This window comes from Melospiza georgiana, chromosome 2 (genome assembly GCF_028018845.1).
Source record: "Melospiza georgiana isolate bMelGeo1 chromosome 2, bMelGeo1.pri, whole genome shotgun sequence".
Taxonomy (NCBI): Eukaryota; Metazoa; Chordata; class Aves; order Passeriformes; family Passerellidae; genus Melospiza; species Melospiza georgiana.
This window is the reverse complement of record NC_080431.1, coordinates 96,203,618-96,219,647: the sequence shown is the minus strand read 5'-3', so window position 1 is coordinate 96,219,647 and position 16,030 is coordinate 96,203,618. Positions and strand designations below refer to the sequence as shown.

At 41.3% G+C, this 16,030-nt stretch overlaps 2 protein-coding genes across 3 annotated transcripts in view; both read left to right on the top strand.

Annotated features, from left to right (window-relative positions):
- The window catches only part of TBC1D23 (TBC1 domain family member 23), a 36,486-nt gene extending 29,375 nt beyond the window's left edge, over positions 1-7,111 (top strand). Inside the window, exons 18-19 of one of the 2 annotated variants that reach the window (XM_058019208.1) lie at positions 465-2,377; positions 7,038-7,111. In XM_058019208.1, the coding sequence (XP_057875191.1) occupies positions 465-546 (82 nt within the window). In that variant the 3' untranslated portion in view covers positions 547-2,377; positions 7,038-7,111. The remainder of the gene's footprint in view (positions 1-464; positions 2,378-7,037) is intronic. The other variant, XM_058019209.1, reaches the window with a different exon arrangement.
- NIT2 (nitrilase family member 2) lies at positions 5,144-15,745 on the top strand. The gene is made up of 10 exons (XM_058019211.1): positions 5,144-5,180; positions 7,038-7,156; positions 9,480-9,600; positions 9,722-9,810; positions 11,139-11,232; positions 12,195-12,269; positions 12,686-12,764; positions 13,414-13,512; positions 14,551-14,606; positions 15,024-15,745. The coding sequence occupies exons 1-10, from the start codon at positions 5,153-5,155 to the stop codon at positions 15,110-15,112; spliced, it is 849 nt and encodes a 282-aa protein (XP_057875194.1). The 5' UTR covers positions 5,144-5,152; the 3' UTR covers positions 15,113-15,745.
- The last annotated feature ends 285 nt before the right edge of the window (positions 15,746-16,030 follow it).

Sequence of the window (16,030 nt, the reverse complement as noted above, 5' to 3'; positions counted from 1 at the left end):
CTGTTGGCTCCTTAGGTTTGTAAAGATAAATTAAAATTCTGCAGAGAACTTTACTGCTTGTTGAATTACTTAATCACCATCTTGAGGAGTGAAGCAGATTGATCTAGAGCTACAGGAATTGAAAAAACAAAAACCAAAATACCACAAAACAAAATCCAAGCAAGGACTTCTATGCTTCGGTCAGACAGTGCTATCTGTAGAGATCTGGAATGGCCTGACCTATCCCATTGTCAATTTTTCTTTTCAAGATGGCCTGTAAAGTACGCCTCAACAATTCTAAGTTCACAAAGAGAAAGTTTCATAGTATAATCAGAATTAAATGTTATTTTCTTATTATTTTTTTCATTTTAATATATTCCCTTCTTCCCCTCCTCCTAGACAGAGGAAGAATTAAAAGAATTCTGGAATTCATACTCAAAAATTTTACAGTGAATTAATGATGGCTTTTTCTAATTCTTTTTAAGGTATTTGATTCCAAATGCAGGTGATGCTACCAAAGCCATAAAACAACAGATCATGAAAGTATTGGATGCCTTGGAGAGTTAATAACTAAAGACTTTGTAGAGACCAGTTTATAAAGAAGAAGCAACCAAGATACTGTATGTGGACACAAGCTGACTGTTTCCCAACTGAATACTAACTTAAGAGAATTTTTCTGTTTGCTGGTGGGAGTGCCTGAGTAGCAGGCTTGAGATAGGGCAACTTATTATCCATTTCTGAACAGGATTTTTCTTTGGTTTTTTTTTTTTTGGTTTTTTTTTTTTAAATTATATTTTTTTTTGTTTTGGAGAAGTGTTTATTATAAAGGTCAGTTTGTTTCTTTTTAATGCAGCCTTAATGGGAGTGATGTGCATCTTTGCAAGAGCAGATGCAGCTGGGTTCATGTTAAGTATGTTAAAGGAATGAAAGACTGTGAGATACAGAGGAGCAATTGAAAACAATGGTTTTTAAATTATCATCCCTTGTAAATAAAATGTCTCCATTACCTACAGTCTAGAAATTGGATTTTGCCTACCAGGTAGTAGCAAAGACTAATTAAAAATTTAAGTTTTTGAACAAGGCAGATACAAATCTTAAAAACAGTTTTCACATTAAAAATGGTTACGTTTGGGCTGCAGATAAATGGAAAAAATACAAGCAATTTGTAAAATTAGGAGGCTTTTTAAGTCTTACCAGCTACTAGGCTAAATAAATGGAATTGGTGGTAATGATTATTTTTAAATACTAAAATTAATTGTAGTTTTTACTATAGGGTTGTGATTTTTTTTTAATTATGCAAAATTTTACATTTCATAGGTTCAGGCTGTTTCCCTTGTAAAGATGAGTGTGTGCATTGAAATGCATGTTTCATGACAGAATATGACAGTTGAAAACAACTTTCCTTGCTCCTCAGAAGCAAAATATCTAAGAATTTTAGATGTTTAAAACTCAGCACAAAAGTGAGTGCACACTGACCAAAGGTGTGTTCAGCAAGAAGATAAATGCACAGAAAACCAGGGGAGAAATTCCAGTGCTGCATAGCTGTGATAAATGTGTTCTTAACCAGTTACCTTCATTGATTCAAGCATTTGTTTCTATTATTTTGAGTAACAATTTCTAAATTAGTGAAGATTTGGGAGATGGCAACTCTATGACTGTTCATCATAAGCTTTCCATTTGTTCAAGAATGGTTCTCTTGTTCAAAGCTCAGTACAGGAATGTTCTTATGGACAAGGCAGAGCATCTTTGTAGACTGATGGGAAATCACCGAAAACTGTGAGATAAAGACAATGGGGATTAGCTTTGCTGCATGAGATCTTCTGAGTACTTGAATCAAAACCTATGATTTGGTACTTCATCAGAAGGTAAAACAAGTTAAACTGACCTTTATAAAAAACAGTTATTCTAAGTTATTTTACTAGGAATCAAGCTAGGGCACCTTAATTCTGGAACTAATTACCTTTTTTTTTTTCCTTCTTAGTATCTGAGTAAACACCAATAGAACTTGAACTGTTGAAAATATTTGCATGAAATTGCACCTGGGCCAATGCTCATGTATTTATAGTTTTGCCCAGCAGCTGTTGTATTACATTTTCCTCTTCCTAGTCCCTCCTGAAAATATCCTCAAGAATCTCTGACTCTGTGCCTACTTCAGCAATGAGAATTTTTCATGTAAAGATGTTTGTGCTACTGTTTATAAACTACAGTTGTAAATAAACCAGTACAATTTGAACATAACTTGTTCTGTCAAAAGGCTTTTAGTTGCATACTGTGTAAATTCTCTGAATCAATTAAAAGTTTTTCCTAAAGGTGTTTTGTAAATGGAAGTGAATTTGATCTTTGGAGTGGAAGATGCTGATTATGGATCATAAGGAGCTACTGCCAGTGACTTCTTAATGTAAGTACTTCAGAATTTAAGTTAATTAATTAAGGACTTTTGGGTGAGCATTCACAGAAAGGTCAAAGTGAATACACAAATAATCAAGTTATAGAAAAGGTTTCTGCATGAATTCCAGACTTCTCAACATCATATTTTTGTTAGCAAAATGTTGACAGAATGATACAACATATTTCTCCTAGTAAGAAGGGGAAAAGTGAAAATGACACTCAGTTGTTAAACAGGTGTATTGGAGTGTTAAATGTGGAATGTGGCTAATGTGTATGCTTCACTGTGAGGACAGCAAACACAGCAGACCTTTGAGATCTACAGCAAGTAAAGCAACAGGAAGTCAGTTCTTAAATCCCTTCTCTGTAGAAACATATAATCCAAGCCATTTAGAGGCTAATTATTTGTAAGTTTTAAGGCAATGTACAAGTTATCAACAGACCTCTTATCTTAAAAACCTCAGCCCAAATTATGAATCACTTCAATGGTGCTGGTGTATCTCTACCCACAGTTTCAGGGCCACTTTTGCCTTATATTGTACATACCTGTAGTTATTGGTTTTGTTACAAAACTTCTATTACTAAGCAAAAATTCTAATTATAATACTGCAGTGATACTTTTTGAAAAGAAAAATCAAAAAAGTTGGTATGCTACTTCCTGTCCCTTTTAGCTTCAAGGATTTTTTAAAATTATATTTGCTAGAGATGTGTTGGCTCTTGTTTTATTCTGCACGCACCATGGTCTATATTGTTGAATATAAGGTGACAGTTATGATGCAGGAGTGATAGAAATGAGGTCTGGAGTAGGAAAGAAAGTCTTGGAGTAAACTCCCCTGCCAAATGAAAACTCTTACCTTTGTGTCATAGTGGGAGTTGGTGCTTCTGTGCTCACTGATGGCTCTTCATTTGTCTCACAAATTCTTTTAGATTCTGATTTGTATGAGAATTTGTAAAGAACTTTGTGTATTACCCACCAAAAACACTGTTGATTGCAGAGTTGTAATTTTTAAAGTTGCCTTTTTCTGATAGCTCTAACACCTGTGATTGGATCTTTTCCTTCCAATTACATATCAGCTGTAGTTTCAAAACCAGGTACTGCCAAATTACTTTTTACAATATAGGTGTAGTCAACTGAATGGTGAAATGTTTCCCTTTAGGGAAGGAAAAAGACGGTACTATGTAACTTATTCTACTGGCTATACTTAGTGCTTTCAGATACTTTTGGTTGGAAACTTGAAAAATATATTTTATCTCTCTGACCCATGGGCAACTGGATTTTTGGCCTGTGTGTTGCCCCTTCAAGGGATGGTACTACTTGATTTCTTTTTCTTATTTGAGAAGAAGTTGGGGGACAGCTGTTTTTTGCACCTGGAGTCCTACAAAGTGTGATGTTTGGGGAAGAAAAAAATTTTTTTATAATCACATATGCTCTTTCTACCACCATGGGCATGTATGAAAAGGAGGGAGGCCTGCTAAGGGCTGCTGAAATGTCTGTTCTGCCATGCTTTGGCTAGGTCAGATTGGGATGAGTGGTTCCCTTTACTGCTGCCAGGGGCAGGTTGAACAGTTCTCTGCTTGAAAGAAGGTTTGTAATTGTTGCACACAGTAGTGGTTGTGTATTTTACAGTGGTTATGCACTTCCCATCCTTTATCTCTCTGCATGTTTCCTGAAAGGGGAGGTGTGTAAGAGATTGATCACCCTGGGTCACCCATTTTATCTTTACCCATTCTGCCATTATGTGCCTTCAGCTTACAGACATAATCTCGTGTGAGAAATAGTGGTACACAAAACCTACAATTCTACAAACATGCTTCTAAAAAGCCCAAGGCTGGAAAATATGTACATGAGACAGCAATGTTTTGTGCTGAGTGAAGGGGTGTTTAAAGCCAAGGAAGAGCAGCATGGTATGTAGTGTGTTGGTTTCACAGAGTTGCAGTGTTGGACATGAGCTCTGGAGCTCATCTAGCCAAGTTCCCTGCCTAGGCAGTGTCACCTAGAGCAGGTAACACAGGGTTTGGAATGTCTCCAGAAAGGGAGACCTCGCTGGGCAGCCTGGTCAGTGCTCTGCCACCCTTAGTGTAAGGAAGTTCCTCCTCATGTGAGGTGAAACTTTGTGTTTTAGTTCATGGCCATTGCTCCTTGTCCTGTCACTGGGCACCACTGACCTTAGTCTGTCACCACCTTCTTGACAAATGCCTTTGAGGTGTTTATCTGCACTGCTGACATCCCCTCCCAGCCTTCCCTTCTCTGGACTACACAGGCGCAGCTCCCACAGTGTCTCCTCATAAGGGAGGTGCTCCAGACCCCAAATCATCTTTGTAGCCTCCATGGCACCCTCTCTAGTCGCTCCTTGTCCTGGTTCTGAGGAGCCCAGAGCTGGACACTGCTCCGCATCTGGAGCACTGTGGAGATGTTTGTACCTTGGGGGATGCTGTTCTTGTAAAGAAACAGGGAGATGTCCCGGGTGAATGCGTTACCTGTAAGCTGGTACAGGTCCCTTGGGATGAGCCCTCAGCAGCCTTTGCCGGGCAGGGCAAAGCAGCGCTCGGCACAGCCGGAGTTCTGGGGGCTCCGCTGTCGCTGCCGGCGCTGAAGGGGCCCGGGGGAGCGCTGCCCGCTCGCTGCCCCAGGCAGGGCGGGGGTGCGTCAGCCCTGCATTTCGACCCTCAGGACGGTCCCGGCTCCAGCGGGGCCGGTCGAAGGCGGCGTGGGTGAGGGCGGTTCCGGCTGAGCCGGGCCCGGCACTGCGAGTCCCGGCAGCCCCCGCGGTGCCGGGCGGAGCCGGGAATGCGGGCGGCCGCCGGAGCCATGGCGTGTGAGTGCGGGCCCTGCCCGTCCCTCCTGCGGGCCGCGGGCCCGGCTGTGCCCGGCCCCGGTGAGACCGGGACAGGCTCGGTGCTGGGTCCTGGCACAGCCTGAGGAACAGTGCAGGGAGAGGGGAGCTGGCCTGGCGCTGCGCTGGGCACAGACCAGGATACAGAGCTCGCCCTGCAGGGTCAGCTCAGCTCCGCAAGAAACGCCAGCGAACCGGCCGTGCTTCGCTCTCGGTGCTTTAAAACAAAAAAACCAAGCGTGTTTTGTAGTGTAGTGGTACAAATGCGAACCATTATTTTACTCCGTTGTGCTTATACCTGGTTGTGGCCTACATTGCTTTAGATTTATGCTGAGAATTGGTTTTAATGAAGGTTTTGGGGCCGCTGGTCAAGGCTGGGAGCAGAGGTCTCTCTCTAAAGCCCTGCTGCACTTTTCTCTGCATTTCTGTTGCTTCCACATCTGAATGTTTGTTGACGAAACTGGCACAAATACAAGTGTTCTGTTGTGGCTGAGCTTCGGTTTTGCACCTTGTCGAACTTCAAACCTGAGACAAATAATGTTATATTTATATATAGGAAATTACCTTAATTACACTTCCCGGTGTTTTAAACATGATGGGGTTTTTCCTAGCGGTTTTTTTTTTTTTTGTTTGTTTGTTTGGGGTTGTTTTTTGTTTTGGGTTGTTTTTGTTTTTTTTTTTTTTTTAACTCTGAAATGTAATTATTTTAAGTGGCCGACTTGTCTGAACTCAAACACATTCCACAAATGCTGGGAAGTTTTTGACAGATCCTTGGTATGATTATCTCCGTGGGTCTGGAACCTGTGGTTACATCTGTTCAGAATACCAGATGAGCTTTGTTTGCTCAATAGAGCCAGCAGTAAAAGTCTCTCACAGGAAGAGGGGCAAAGGGAGCAGTCAATCATTTGCTTAACCTCTAGAAATTAGCTGCATAGGATCAAAGATGTATCTCAACTGCTCCTGACCCAGCCTCATCTTCGCTTGAATCAGCTTTTCCCTGACCACTGGGACTGTGTTGCTTCCAGCTTTGTCTTTTTCTTATTGTGATCTTTGTATGATGGGGGAGTTTTCCCCCAGACAGGAGAGGTGCTATGAAACTGGGATACTTTTTTTTTTTCTAAAGTCAGAGAGGATTGGTTGGTTGGTTTGTGTTTGTTTTAAAGAAAATAGTTCTACCTGATCGTGGTCAGGGTGTATTTCCCTACAACCTGGGGTACTCAGAGATTAATGGAAGGAAATAGAAGAGGTGTGCACAAAACTTGGCTGCTTGGAGAGCCTGCAGTTGTATATCCTGCTTAGAGGGAGTAGAAGCTGTTGATAACACTTGCAACTTGGCCAGAAACCAGTTTGTTAAGAAATAATCAGGAAAGATGTTAACCTTTCTTGGTTTTCATAGCCATTTCCAAAACTAGGTGTGAATTTAGGGATAAAAGCAAACAATTCCTTTATCAGGTGCTTTGGGGAATATCCAGTCCTTTGGTGTGCAACAAGATGGGCTCCCACAGCGCTCAGCAGCCTGGGAAGGAGGGGATGGGGCACCTGTGCTTTCCCTTTCTGTACCATGGTTCCTTCCCCTGCCACAGGGACTGGGTGTTGCTGGCTCATGAGCTCTCTGATCTTTGCAGGCCATGCATGGCTCCTCTTGGCAATGCTGGGTTTCAGTGCTCTCCCTGTGTTAAGAGACTGTTTCAGAGTCAGATTTAGGCTGCAGAATGAGTTGGTTTGTGCATATGTTTATATATTAACTCATTTGTTTTCTTCAGTGTTTGTTACTCAATTCAGATCTGGAAGTTTCCTGTGGGAATTCTGATGAATAATTTTTTTCTTTTCTGCCACCAGCCTTCCGCCTTGCTCTCATCCAGCTCCATGTATCTGCTGTTAAATCAGATAATCTCCAACGAGCCTGTGGGCTGGTGAGGGAAGCATCAGCTAAAGGAGCAAAACTTGTGGCTCTGCCAGTGAGTAAAGATTGTGGCCTACTTAGCCCTTGTGCTTCAAACCCTTCAAAACCTCTTTCTAATGTTATTAATGCAACAGATATTCCTCTTCCTCCCTGGATAGCTTAGATGCTGTATGAAGCTTCAAAATAAAACTAAAAGCTAAGAAATCCCAGGGGTTGTAGCTGGTGGGAGGTGGGGAGTGAAAAGGGAAACGAAAAATAGGTTGATCTTTTTTGTAGTGTAAGATTCTGGTAAAAGTTTTTGCTGGTTTAAATCCTAGGCAATGCCATCACTGAAATATTCTGAATTCAGGTAAGTGACAGTATAGTTTGAATCTTTGCTGAAGAAGTGTAGAAAAAAGGCAATTTTCAGCTAAAGAATGTTGACATGAAGGTGAAGGAGGGTACACAGTAGCTCTCCTTGCTGTAAGCATTCCAGATACATGAGAAACAAAACAAAACATATTTCCAGCAGGTCATTTGTGACTGAATTATGATTAAGACACATTCCTCTTGTGACTTCCATGTGTGGAAACAAAAATAGCCATTTTAAATGATCAACCACTCCTGACTTACTTTTTGAACTTTAGCCATAATTATTTTGGTGAATTTTCACACAATGGATGTGCTGACCACAGGATGGGCTTCTCAGTGCAGCTTTGAGCTTTCCTCCTCTCTTCGTGGGGGTACTTGTGTTACTCCTGTACCTCTGACACAGGAGTGCAAAGTTCATCTCTGGGTGAACTTTGGGTCTCAGTTTTACACACAGAATGTTTTCTCTCCTCTGTCATGGGGAAGCATTGAGCAACCTTCCCAGCGCCTCTGTGCTAAAGTGGTTCTTGTGTTGCAAATGTGACCATCCAGTGTTCTGCCTCTGCCTCCTGTGCAGAGATTACTGTTATTTACTGGCTTCATCATGTGTACAAGCATTGAAATTTCCAGACTTATTTAGCTGAGATACTCACTTTGCCAGCAAAGATTTATGCTTTTAGAATATGAGTTGTGGAACATGGGCAAGGCATTTCACAGACTTTTGGGAGATGCATTTTGTATTGACATTAGGGTATGGGCATGAAATGTTGTCTTCCCATTGTTTTGTTTCTTTGGGGTTCTTTTTTTGTTTTAATAACTTTATACAAAGGAAAGTAACTCACACTGAGTATATGAAGATGGAGGCAGCTGACTTTGCTTTCACTTCTTTGAAGTTCAGCCCAGATTTCAAAAGCCTGGGGAGCTCATTTTGACAGCTTGCAGAGGTTTCCCTTCCTGCTTCTTCCATCTACAGGTTGTGCTGTGGGTTAGCTGGGCACTGCTGGCCTAGTGCCCTGCACAGGGGGGAAAAACCCTTTCCAGCTTGGATTCATTTATCCCACTTCAGCAGAACCTACCTCAGTTGTTAAGAAGTTTGCTTGAGCAGATAAAGCAGAAGTGTTTACTGTGCTAGTAACAGCTTGATTTTCATTTTTTTTTTCTTTGTGGGGGTGGAGGTGTGTTTGTCACTTCTGGTGAGCAGAGGGAACAATGGAGGTGTCTGGGCTGGGAGTCCCTTCCTCACAGAGAGAAGAGAAGTTGCTGCCACACTTTGATAGCCTATCTGTGGCCTCCAGCTGCACTCCTTCAGGGTACAAGAAAGTGTTGGGTGGAGTGTCTCACTCCTCACAGAGCTGGCAAGTGCAATGCTGAGTGAAAGTTCCTCATATCTTGGGCATCTCAAATACCTCTAGCCCACCTATTTTAGGCATCTGATCTACTCTGTTAATCTGACTGTGCAAAGATTACATGCCTGGTTCTAAAGGGATGGCAAATCTTTAACAAGATTGACAAGGTGGAGGACACTATTCAGTTGTGAGGAAATAATGTTTAAAGGATTGTTTTAGCAAAACAATAAGTAATTTTGAGAAATGCATGCTTTTGCAAATGTCCTTTTAAAAAATAAGAAATAATGGGCTGTGGATGAGCATCTCAGAGTTTTGAGAGGATCTATTGGGCTTGTAGCTTGCTAAATGAGAACTGTGTAGAACTTGGCTCCTCATTCTGATGTGAGCATCCCCTGTGTTCTTGCTAAGCCCAGAGCAGTGAATGTGCTAGCCTTATAGCTTGCATGATAATCTTAGCTCTTGTTCTATTTGGCATGCACTCCACAAACACACCTGTTGTGTTTTCAACAATTGTTCAGGTCTCTCTGGCCTTCTTGGTTCACTTACTGAGCTCCTATAAACTAAACTCCTGTAAGCAAAGCTTGTTTGAGAACATGGTTAGAGAGGAGTTGAAAAAGTTAGGTACATCTCATTGTAGTGGTGTTACTGGATTTTAGTTTCTTTTTTTTCCCCATCTAATTCTAGGAATGCTTTAATTCTCCATATGGAACCCAGTACTTTAAGGAGTATGCAGAGAAGATCCCTGGGGAATCAACACAAAAGCTGTCAGAAGTTGCAAAGGAGTGCAGCATATATCTCATTGGAGGTAATTTATTCTTAGTGACCTTCTCACTGGGGGAAAAATGGGCAGGGTCTATTATTGCCATTGCATCAAAATTACATAAATAATTACAGTGGAGGAAATCTCTGTTCTTGCCTTTACAAAGGATCCATTCCAGAAGAGGATGGTGGAAAGCTCTATAATACATGTGCTGTCTTTGGGCCTGATGGTGCTCTTCTGGCCAAGCATAGGAAGGTAAGATGGCACAATATTGTTATGAAAAGTTTTCTAAGCAGTGTTGCACAAATTATTTCATCTGTACTTAAAGGAGGTATAAGTTAGTAGAGCCTTGTATTAATAATAAGTTGTGTACCATCACCCATGGAATTTCTTGTTACTTTTATTTGGGGTGTGTAAACACCACTTCAAAAGGTGGTCATAAATTTGTTCTGGGTAAGGATGACAAAATACTGGAAGGTGTAATTGGCTTTCCCCATATGCTGGGAAAACCATGGGAAAGAGTAAAACCTGATCCAACTCATATATCTCTGTACCCAGGCCTAAGTTTAAAACACAGTGCCACTTGAGTGGGATCAGGATTTTCCCTCAGCTTCCTGATGGATTTAGTCCTTCTGTGGTGATAAATACTGTTCTTTACATACTTTGTGCTAAACAAAGTATGTAAACAAACTGTGATTAGTGCAGACATGCAGAGTCCAAGTTAAGCTGTCTCTGCTGTTTGTAGTAGATGTTTCTGGCTGTCATCTTCCACCTCATCATTGCTTTGTGCCTTCTGGAAAACTGCCTCCCATTTATAACTCCAGAGTCAGCTTCTCTTTGTGGAACTGTTCTTTTTATTCTTATCCCCACTTTCTGTTCATGGGACTGTGCACACAGTGATCACTCCATGAGTGAGCAACAGCTTATTTATATTAAGGTTAAGCCAAAAAGATAATGCAGGGAACAAATAAGGTAGTGCAGGTATTAATTTTTAATTAAATAATTAATTAAATTTTAATTTTTTTATTAATTATTCTGTTTGCTGTTTCTACATTAGCATTGCTTACTCAATCACCTTGTGCAGTTCTGTGCTGCCTTCCAGCTGTCACAGCACAGCAGTCTGCAAGCCCAGGAGCTGTAGAATGAGTGAAGCCTTGTGCTCAGTGTGAACAAATAATGAAATAAAACCAGCTCTGTTGTTAGGAAGCTCCAGTCAGGAACAGCACCTTCCATTGCAAGGGAGGGGTGAAGGCAGCTGCAGGCCCTCAGAGGCAGCTGCATAGCTGAAGTCATGGCTCAGTGAAGGTATTTTCTTGAGAAGTTTTACAGGAATGGACTCAAATGTTAGACAAATCATTAGGTCAAGACATCTAGCTGTTTGGCATGTATTTTCAACTTTAGACATGTATATTTCTGTGTAGAAGAAAATACTTTAAATCATCTTTAACAATCTTAAGCAATGTTTACTTTGGATCCTGACAAAAGAGTAGTCTAGATAACAGTAGAAAGCACATGCCTAAAAAGGCTCAAATACCAAACAGAGAAGTTGTTAGTAATTGTTATTAATCATAATATAATTGCAGGTTCATTTGTTTGACATTAATGTTCCTGGGAAGATCCAGTTCAAAGAGTCTGAAACACTGAGTCCAGGGAATAGCTTCTCTGTGTTTGACACACGTGAGTATAAAACAAGCTCTCTCTTCAAGGAGCTCAAATAAAGTAACACTACAGTCACTCTGCAGTTCTCTTCCCCCTCCTCCTTTCCTGCAGTGGATGTGCATTTTTAGACAATCAGATTGAGCATTTGATGACAAGTATAGTTTAAGTTTGCTTCAAGTCTTTGGGTCACTTCTGAAACTTTTAAAAAGGCAGTGTGGTTGGAAAAGGACTGAGGAGTACAAAAGGTTGAAACATATGTCACCCCACTTGCCTTAATTAAAGAATGGCCCTGTTGATTTGTTAGAGGGAAGTGATGGTATTTTTAATAGCAGTTACAGCTTGAAAATTGTTCTTATAAAACACAGCCTAGAAAAGAAAGTATGTAACAGCTACAATGGTGCATTGCTTCACGTGAGGATAGTATAATAATGAAGACAATTAACTAAATCATTCCAGTCTTCTTGAATCAGCCATCTCAGATAAAAAAGCAAAATATTGACTCCTCCTCACCCCATATTGCTCAAAAGCTGACACAATCTGTTAACTGAGCTCTCCAAAGAGTCTTGTCTGCCACAGACACTTTCTTCTCCTTGCAGTGTGCATGCTCTAAGAAACTACATGACTGTTTTTATTGCATGAAAAGCAAGGAGTGTTTTCTTTTATTGAAAAAAAAATTAAAAATTGCAGCTAAATGAGAGAGGAATATGTTCCACAAAGACCTGATACAACATGATTTTTGTGGAAAAGACTTTTCTTAAAGGGTAGATAGGACTGCTTCTCACACTCTTTCTGTCCTCATGAAGCATGAATTCTCCCCCAACAATAGCCAGTGCTTGTTGGATGCACATTTAAATATAGCTCCTCCTGTTGCTGTGAGCCATGCAAAATAACAGTTGGCAGGATGGCTACAGGGAGTCTTGTGCTTGTTTTGTCTACTTGTGCTAGTGATACCATTTCTGTCTCTTGTGTTTTGAGAGCAGCATACTGCAAAGTGGGCCTGGGCATCTGCTATGATATGAGATTTGCTGAGATGGCTCAAATCTACGGCCAGAAAGGTGAGGCTGGGTCACCCAAGGGAGCCTGGGCAGCCCTAAGGCCAGGGCAGGTTCTGGGTGCTCTGTGCTGGGTGATCCTGTGATCAGGCATTCCTTGATCCATGTCATCAGGCATTCTTATCCCTGCCCAGAAACACAAAATGCATCCTGTGGCCATGACTTACTCAGATGAGTGACTTCTCTCAGGGAGTAAAGTACCCATCACTTCCTGATCCACATATGGTGGTGGAGTGGTGGAGTTGGGGTATCCCCACCACAGCTCTTGGCTGATGTAACCTGCTGTGCATGGACAGGCTTTGGGAGAGGCTGGGAAGTATGGAAAGAAACCTCACCTTGGTTTATCCTAGAGTGGCCCTTCACACTGAAACCCATCTTCCCCTTAATGATGCTTAGGTTCTAATTGTCTCTTAACAAAGGTTGCCAGCTGCTGATATATCCAGGGGCTTTTAACATGACTACAGGACCAGCTCATTGGGAACTCTTACAAAGGGGAAGGTAAGATCACAGAAAAAGGTTATTCCCCTGTTCTAGAGGAGTTTTGGTGCATGGAACTGAACTTTCTTGTGTTCCAAATGACACTTGTGTGTCAGAAGTGGTGCTGCAGGGCCACTTCACCATTGGAGCTGCTCCATCCCTCAAGCCTTGCATGGGACAGCAAAATGATTTTACTGTCAAGGAGAAAAGCAGGAAATTCTTGGCCTTTACTCCCTCCTGCCCCTGCTATGCCCTTTCAATGACCCTTTCCCATGGCTTTAAAAGCACCCTTCACACACAAATTCTGGAGAGAAGAGCCAGTAACCTGGGAAGTGCTCTAATTACAGGTAGAAATGGACTCTGAGATTGCTGAATGCAGATTGTTTATTCATTTGGTCAGCTTCAATCAATTCTGCTACATACTGGATGAACCTGTGAATTGCATGATATTCTATGCACTAACTCTGGAGCCAGGTGCTAAAGACTTCTCTTTCCAGGCTCTTCTTTCTCTGTATCTCTTTGTATCATTCACAGTTTGTGCTAGTCATTTAGAGGATATGTAGCTTGTCCTTCAGAGTGAATTCTTTCTCTTCTGCTTAATTAAATGGTATTATAAAAAACAATTCTTCTCACGTTTTCCCTCCCTTCCTTCATTTTTCTGTGAACACAGAGCTGTTGATAATCAACTCTACGTAGCTACTGTATCTCCTGCTAGAGATGAAAAAGCATCCTATGTTGCCTGGGGACACAGCACTGTAGTAAATCCATGGTGAGTTCAATAAAATAAAAAACACCATCTTTTCTTTGGTAAAAAAATATTTTAGTTGGCAGTCACACTTCAGTCCTACTTTTCCATCTACTGTTAAAAGTGCAAATTCTTGGTAAAAGCACGTGAGACTTGAGCCTGCATTCTCAAGATCATGATTTAAAACAGCCAAATTAAAAAAAAAAAAAAACAATAAATAAACTAGAATTAGTTTGAGTGCGTATTCCTTTTGGTAGTAAAGATACCACTTAGTACTGGCATTAAGCATTAGTTGAACTGCTGACCTTGTGACCTTGTCCCAGAAGTTCAGTCCATGATGTGCTATGCATAGGGTAATTCTCTTAAACAGCTTACACAGAACTATCTCATTTCCTTGAAGAACAACACTGCTTTGACATAAGAAAGAACAAGAAGAATGTCTTCAGCTAGAGAAGAGAGATTCTGACTTGAGCAGAGGTCACGCAGGTGCGCAGGAGGTAAAATGACCAAATCTTCAGGCAGTTGTTTTTCTTTCACATAAATCTACTGATAGCTCGGCTCCAGTTGTTTGCACAGTAAGAAAAACTTTGTCTATGTTGTGAGCTTTTAACTTTAAGTGATGCAAGCAGTGACAGAACACTTGGGGGAGAGATGATCATGTTTAGTAGCTCATGCAGAGTAAAAGTACACTTTTAAAAGCCAGTAGGGTCTTCAAAGGAGAAAGTGTTCATCTTTGCCAGTGTGGTTGTTCCTTTCCCCTTGAGCTATGCTGCATGCTCACAGGCAGTGGTTCTCAGAGTGGCTTTTACCACAGTTCTTCATCTTTGAAAGACACTTATGCTAAGTATGTATATGTCACATATAGAAAGTGCCATATCTAAAGCCTGGAAGCCATTTCTATCATGCCAGGGTTATGGATTATGATGCTATTTTTAGGACAGCCCTGTCATTACAGCTGTAGGCATCAAGGGTAGGAACTCCTTTTTGTACAAACAGCAGCAACTGCACTGATGCCTTGAAACCAGTGTCTAATCCTGCGAACAAATGTGCTTAATTTTGCAGGGGTGAAGTCATAGCCAAAGCTGGGGCTGAGGAAACAGTTGTATACACAGATATTGGTAAGGGGAAAATTGTTTTGGTTTTTTTTTCCCACTTTTTTTCTTGAGTACAGGTTATGACACTAAGGAGAGACAGTTTTTTAACTCTGTGGCCTTCCACATGCAACTCCAGGTGATGTGGCATTCCTCTGCCTTGTCCACCTGAGCTAGGTTAAAGCAAGAACCAGCAGCCCTTGGCTGTACTGTTCTATGCACAGTACTCAATAGCTGTACCCTTCTAGATCACTTCCTTAGGGACAAGGTGCCACCTCAGGAAAGAGCAAAGCTGAGGCTTCCTTCAGCCCTGGCTGCTCACTTGCAGTGCCCTACCACCCCATTCTCCATCAAAGCTGCTCTTTTCCCTGTCTTACCTCAGAGCAAGTCAGGAGCTTTCTCTTTTGGCTGCTGTTCTCTTAACTCTTTTCTTCTCTCCTGCAGATCTAAAGAAACTTGCAGAAATACGTCAGCAGATTCCTATTTTAAGCCAGAAGCGTAGTGATCTCTATGGTGTAGAGATGAAAAAGTGAAGCTGGGTGAAGAGGGAAGGTTCAGCTGTCACAGTGGCTGTTGCCTTCATCTTTGGAAGGATTTCCTTTTACTACCTAATGTGCCAGTTAAGAAACCATCACATAACAAAAAATTTGGTGCAATTCTAGTATGATGGAAACATAACTTTGGTATCTCCTCTCATACTTAAGTATTTCACAGTATTTTACTGTGATTTATCTAGGATAAAGATGGAGATGAAATCAGTTCAACACAGCAGTGATTAATATTGATTTTTATGCATCATAATGTTTTAGTTGCCTTCTGAGAGCTGTTTTGTAGAACACAGAAATCTTGTTCTCTAAATCTCCCTCTAAAGTCAGCTTTGGTATTATGAATTTTTCAGTGAATTGTCAGAAAATCTAGAAGCATGATTCTTCTTACTCTGTCCTTTTTAGATGTATATGACTTAACCAAGGTCTTTGAATGCCCTACTTCTAACTTGGGGAGCTTAAAATTTAACACACTGAGCAAAACAGGCCAAATTATGCTCTGTGCCACTGAGGACACCTCAAGAAGCTGCCAGACAGAGCTGCTCCTATAGAAGAATCTGTAGCAGTTTTTGGTTCATGTGTTTTGTCTGGGTTTGAATATTAAATTCTCCTTATGGCAAATCCTGTTCATTGCTGAAATGACATGGGTTGCTGTGTTACAGTAATTCACACATTGCCACACCTTTGCTCTCCATACTGCTCCCTTAACAGAATGCCTGAGTGGGTTTTAGTTCTGCTGCCTGGAAAAGGCAGGTTGGAAACCTGCTGCACTAAGTCCTGCCTAAGGCTTGAATGCATTATTGCTACTGTCCACTGCAGAGAAAACATTCCTTACTGTGCTGCTTTTGCTGGAGACAAACTGATTGTGAAAGACTGCTTTAAAATACTGCAAACCAGCCAAGCATG

Coding starts and splice junctions, on each gene's coding strand:
- NIT2 (XM_058019211.1), top strand. CDS start 5,153: ATGCGGGCGGCCGCCGGAGCCATGGCGT. Junction 9,601..9,721: donor CAGCATATATCTCATTGGAG/GTAATTTATTCT, acceptor GCCTTTACAAAG/GATCCATTCCAGAAGAGGAT. Junction 13,513..14,550: donor AGCACTGTAGTAAATCCATG/GTGAGTTCAATA, acceptor TTAATTTTGCAG/GGGTGAAGTCATAGCCAAAG.